This window comes from Cornus florida, unplaced genomic scaffold (assembly GCF_030987335.1).
Source record: "Cornus florida cultivar Cherokee Brave unplaced genomic scaffold, ASM3098733v1 CherokeeBrave_3.0.0_Hap2_Chr03, whole genome shotgun sequence".
In the NCBI taxonomy this organism is placed as follows: domain Eukaryota; kingdom Viridiplantae; phylum Streptophyta; class Magnoliopsida; order Cornales; family Cornaceae; genus Cornus; species Cornus florida.
Window position 1 is genome coordinate 8,248,974 of NW_026775573.1, and position 6,480 is coordinate 8,255,453.

General features: G+C 31.7%; 1 protein-coding gene across 1 annotated transcript; it reads right to left on the reverse strand.

The window, feature by feature from the left end:
* Positions 1–1,696: 1,696 nt before the first annotated feature.
* LOC132299318 (zinc finger A20 and AN1 domain-containing stress-associated protein 5-like) lies at positions 1,697–2,679 on the reverse strand. Its single transcript, XM_059795850.1, has one exon. It carries the CDS (start codon positions 2,480–2,482, stop codon positions 1,934–1,936), a length of 549 nt encoding a protein of 182 aa, XP_059651833.1. The 5' UTR covers positions 2,483–2,679; the 3' UTR covers positions 1,697–1,933.
* Positions 2,680–6,480: the final 3,801 nt, after the last annotated feature.

Sequence of the window (6,480 nt, forward strand, 5' to 3'; positions counted from 1 at the left end):
ATATGTGGATTGCATTTACAAATTCATGCATATTCTATTGCCCATCCCTAGGTATCGTATTTGCTACTTTTAGGTTCCAGACCCATATTATATTCTAGTTTATAATAATCCTCAATTATTAAAAAGTACCAAAGGTTGTTTAATAATGTCCACTTATCTTTGCAAAAATAATTAATGGCTAATATTAAATTTTCCAAGTTGGTAAGAGGCTTTTTAAAAATAAAAAAAAAAATTTATTCCAAGTTGGTAAGAGGCATAAGCTGCCAATGAATTTAATTTAGCAAAAGAATATCCCAAATAATCAGATTCTTGTCAAGTCAATGACTCATTGTTTGGTAAGGCACAAAAAAAATTTCATGCTAAATTGTGAAAACTAAATATAACTCTAGTTAAATTATTTGCTATCAATAATACTCCGTAGAATGTTTTCATGCTCCTTGGTACTTTCAAGTCTGACATGTGCGTTTCATACAATCTCTCTCCAGCGCACCTGTACTTGTCAATGCACTAACAACGGCTGGAATGATCCCAACCAATGCACTAATAAATTACTTACTAAAAACGCGTGTATTATCCCCATCAAGATCATAGTGTAATTGAGGTAACATTTATAAGTATTAGAGTCTGATTTGCCGTATCGTCCGATATGCGACTCTTTTTCATGTTCAATATGTGACCCGTATCGATCAGTTTACACTGATTTTGTCGGAATCAGTTACACCGCGACCATTATCAATACTGCGAATCATGATTGGAATTGAGAATTATATTTTGAATAAATTATAATAACTTCTCTCAAGATTTTATTAATATACACATTATACACTGACTTTCTTGTCAAATTACACGACCTCTCTTATCATACTTATTGGATTTGTAATTACGTTTTTGTCCATATATATATATATATATATATATATATTATTTTAATACAATAAACATGTCTTCCAAAATTATAACTAGAATTTGAAAGTTATAACAATTATTGACTTAAACATTTTTCTTCCAGAACCTTAACAAATAAAAAATGTGTTATTTAAATACAAATTTTAAAGGAGGTAAGTGTAATTTAATAAATAAATGAGAAAGATCAATGTGTCAATATAATTTGCTCTTATATTTTTATAAATTAGTTCACATAGTAAAACCTTGACACTTGACAATTAACATTATTTTCTTTTTCTTTTTTGGTAAGATATTGAATAAATGCTCAATAATATAGAGTCCTCAACTCTCTACCTTTGACCTTTATAAAGTGAGAAAAAGTTGTATTAAATCAATTTGGTCATTATGTTATAGTACCAATTTTGTTAAAATCAATAAACATAGAAATAAATAAAGTAGGTGACTTTATAGAGTTAAGAGTTTTATATGCTACTCCAACACATCGCCACTTGACACTTTAGTGGACCCTATGACTTTTTAAAAAAGTCCCCACCTCTCAATTTGCAGTCACAATATGTCAACTGACATCTCTACCCAAACTTATCCAAAAATTTACATTCACCTGCCCTCTAGTTTGTAACACACAAAAAAAAAATACTATTTGCTTTACACGTCAAATTTTATATAATATAGTACAATAATTTTATTTTCTAAGCTTTCTCGCGAACCAAACGAAAAAAGAAAAAAAGAAAAAAAGAAAAAGAAAATTTGAAGATTAAAATCTTAATACCAACACAATCATCGCAAGTCATTACAACAAAAATAAAATTCAAATACATCATGAAATAGATTGATCGAACAGGAACAAACAAGAAGAGAGAGTTTCATCATAATATCTTCAAATAATTCTTCAACAAATCTCTCTTTCTCTCTAGAAAGCCCTACGACAAGAGATCTAGTCCGATCTCTCTCACATGTTTCATTTCCAAATCATTTGAATTTGAAATTTAATTTAACTTTCAATTTCATACATGTGTTGTTGATTGATTCAAACCCTAACAATCTTCGCAGCTTTCACCACTGGATTCTCCCTCGCGATCGCCTCGCGACCGGCCGCCTTGTAATCGTAGCTGCAGTCGTGTCGGTCGGAGTACCGATGCTCCGAGCAGAACAGGTCGCCGCACCGGCACCGGAATCCGGTCAACCCTACCTTCCTCCTGCATCCGGAGCACCGATTCACGGCCCTCTTCGCCGCCGCTGTCGCCACCGTGGCCTCCTTCGCACCATCATCCGTCTCCATCCGTTCCCGTGCCGTCAGATCCGGACTCGTCTCTGCCGCATCTGACGACCTCTCCGGCGACCGCAACGAGCTGGATCTAGGACTTTTACCTCCTCGAGAGGCTATCACGCCACCGGAAACGACGGCGGAGGAGGAGGAGGAGGTGATGACGGTGGTGGTGGTGGTGGCGTTGAAGCACTTCTGGCACATGTTTTTGGTGGCGGGATTGCCGGTGACGCCACAGTTGTTGACGCAGAGGGTTATAGTTTCAGGTACAACCTTGAACTCGGTCTCCTCTTTCTCTGTCCTCTGAGCCATCTTTCAACGATACTTTGTATATATCGCTATATATATTTATATGTATAATTTTAGAGAGAGAAAATTCAGGTTTTTGTAGAGAGAGAGGAAGAGAAGGAAGGGAGAGTGGCTTTGGTTGCGAGAGAATTGAGGGGTGAATTGTAGAGGGAGGAACGAAAGCAGTTTTATTATATGAGAGAGAGGGAGAGGTCGGTAATGGCGATGAAATATGGGCCTCGTTGAGACGCGTATCATACATTTCTATTTTTCATTTCACTAAAATGCCCTCTTGCTTTTTTTAAATTACCAATATATATATATATATATATATATATTAAGTGGTGGTGGTTCTGGATTAGCACTGACGTGTTAATTACTCCACCGTCACCATTCATGAGATTATTATATACGGTGAGATGCTAGCAAAATTACCTTCTTCTACTATGACAACATTATGATACATGATGAGATAAATACATTTAAAAATAATTTAATAAAAAAAACTTTGATATACATTAGATTTTTCGTTTTAAATAAGTATGTATATCAATACGTGATCTGTTGATCTATTTCGACCAAAACAATAAAATAAAATTTAATTTTTTAAAACATTTTTATTTTCCATAAACTGAAAAAAGAAAGCAACACAAAAGTCAAATTTTTTTCATGAAAAACTTTTTATGGCACAACACTTTCATCATTGTTGAATGAGAAGAAACTTTAGCAAATTTTGTGACTTTTGTCCTTTTTTTTCTTTAATAAAAGAAAATGCAGTCACTATTTGACTTAATTTTTTAAAACATAATTCAAAAATCCAAATAAAAAATAAAAAATTGAGAACTATAAAATTAGTTTTATGAATGTAAATATCTTGACCTAAAAAACTGATGAAGGATGTTTGTAAATTTTTTTTTGCACGTGGAACTATTTGATTTGTATATTCAGTCAAATGATGCTCATTTGCAAAAGTTAGGAATGACTCGAATTAAAACCTCATTTAAAAAATTAAATAATGCAGCCTAATAAAAATTCAACATAAATAATTAGAACTAAAAAGTAAAGAATTAGTAGTGGAATGGCCACTAAACATTACGGCATCGATAGGTAAAATTACAGTAATATATGGCTCTCTATTGACTTTACCATTGGTGAGGGGACAAAATAGGAATTTCAGAATATCAACGGTGTCCCACACTCCCACAGCAAAGTTGATAAGGGCATTTCTCTCAGCTCCAGCTTTCTGCCGCCCTATCTGACCGCTTTATTTCTTTTTCTTCAACGTTGCGATCAAACTCGTCTTGACGTACACGTGGGATGAGTACGTGTCCGATTCCGGATACTCCCACGTGGCATCCTAATATTGGCCGACGCGGAACCTACCCTACTATCCTTCGGCGTGCGTTGTTTCTCTTCCACTCTCCGCGTCCACTACCCCTTGACGGCCACTCTGGGGCCCACAATAAGACTGCTCTGGTTGTTGAAAAGTTGTGCTGAGATCCGACGGTGATGGATCGAACACCTGATTTGGCCTCTCGCTTACGTCACCTATGATATTGGGCTATTTGGGCCCCACTCGTCAATTGTTGGGTCTAACTTTTGTTTTAGTCTCGGCCCTTCGTGCTCTGGACGGTCCAATGAGACCATAATAACACAGTTGTGACAAATAATACACCTACCATTTGAATCTTTAGAGGAACATATCTTCTTCTAAGTTATCTACCGCGTGCCTAATGCCAATGTGTCACGTTATTCAATAACTAAAAAAACTTAAAACTTAAAACTTAAAATGACAACGTTTAGTAAATGATGTTTGAACCTCTTGATAATAATTATGGTAAATTGTAAGTCATGAATCTTTTTGTTAAAAAAAATATGTCAAACTTTTAATAATGGGGAGATATTCAATTTAGAGAATCCTTGGTCACACAGATCAAATCTTAATCTAATTATATCTTTCTCATTCTCTCTCACACACTTCTCCATAATTGCACACTTGCATGATTCAAACCAATACATCTTCTCTTTCTCAATGTGTTGTTTCATTTTTTTTTGCTTGCCTTTTTAATTATGCCATATTTAAATTTGGAGGGAAAAAGTCCCCACCAATTGTGGCACATGTTTAGTGCCAACACACGGCTCAACAAGCGTCCGAGTTTAATTAATCCATGAATTCAACTCACACTGGATTAATGGGTTGCTCAATCCAAAAGCGTTTGAACTCAAATAAAGGGTTCGTACAACTACGTGGCACATCCTTGATAAGGATGGACTCGATAAGCATAAACTCCGTGAGTAAATAAGTATTCTGCTTTAGGAATTTTGTTAAATTTTTGCTGTATTTAATTTGAAGAGCAAGATTTTAGTTGTCACTTGGGTCTTGTTTGATTAAATGGAGATTGATTTTTATTAATTGAATGAGTTCTGATTTTAACACTTTCTTCATTTATCATAAGTAAGAATATTCCTTCTTGTTAACCCAAATATACACATATATACACTTTTTTTTTTTTTATTTGAAAATTGATTCCGAGAATCTTGACAAACTTTTTACCCTCCTAGCATTCTTTCTATCCAACCAAAGCCTTACTAAGAAAACTCCTAAAATCTATTTCCTCTATCAAGAAGCAAGTCAAAACTAATTGTTAACATGTCTCCGTCTCAGAAATCAAAACTAATCATTCAAAATTTAATATTCAATTGTTAAAATTTAAGGTTAATTTACTTTCAAAAAAAGAAACTTCTAATTTTCTATATTGATTTTTCAAAAGCACACTTATTTAAAGATATATGGATTATATACTTTTTTTTGTTAGAAAAAATAAATAAAAACAATTCATTTTAATGAAAAAATAAAAAAACATATATTAAGGTCAAATCCAACCCATTAAAATAGAGATAGAGAGCCAAAAGAAAAAAACATATATTAAGGTCAAATCCAACCCATTAAAATAGAAATAGAGAGCCAATATTCGCACTCCACTTTTATCCAATTACACCCCTTTATTTTTTTGTTTTAAAAAAATGATACAAAGGTCCTTTATTCATTAATGTATTATCCCTTATTTTATAATGTCATAAGCTATAATTCCTCCCCTTTATACAATTTTTTTTTTTTAATAGAAATAATCCTTTTTTTTTTTTTTTTTTTTTCATGTCAAAAGATATAATTTTTTTAATGGTTACTTTTTATTATTATTTAGGAAAAAAAAATAATAATAAAACAAAGAGGGAAAAAAAAAAGCCATGCATAAAGTTATACTGGTACCTATTTTCTTTTATGTTGGGAAATATATAATATTTGATATATGATTTAAGATGCATAAAGTTATACTAGTACCATATTTTTCATTTTTAAAGAAAATAAATTGGTTTAATTTTTTTAGATGAATGAATTAAGCATCTTAATTTTTTTTTAAAAAAAGAAAAAAAGTAATAATAAAATATAATTTATTTGAAATATATGTATTGAATCAAAAAATCATTTAGATGTCTACATATTTAAGAAGTTGGGATATTTATAAAGTAAATAACAAAAAAAAAAAAAAAAAAAAGTGAACAATATAAAGTTTTTTTATTTTTATTTTTATGCATAAATTATTCAAGAGGGTAGATTGGTCCAATTTATTAAATTGTAGAGTTAAAAAGTCTCCTAAACCGATCAAAGAGTAATTTGGTCAATTTTTTATGTGAAGGGGTGTGTCTTTGTCCATTTTTAAATCTCTAGGGGGTGTCTTTGTCTAAAAAATAAGTAAATTTTATTTGAATATCCTTTTGTCAAACCTCAGGGGGTATGGATGTACTTTACCATTTTATTTATTTATTTTTGGTCCTGTCAAAAGAGACAAATTATTTAATATAATTTTTTTTTGGTCCTCCAAAAAATAAAAATAAAAATTTATTTAACTTTTTTTTTTTTTTTCTTTTTCTTTCATGTCAAACAAGACATAAAATTTAAAAAATTAGAGGTAAGGAAAATAAATTTAAAAAGAGAGTTGTGTCATTTAAGAAGTAATAATCAC

Excerpts from the sequence above, each read along its gene's own strand:
- LOC132299318 (XM_059795850.1), bottom strand. The coding sequence starts at position 2,482 with ATGGCTCAGAGGACAGAGAAAGAGGAGACCGAGTTCAAGGTTGTACCT.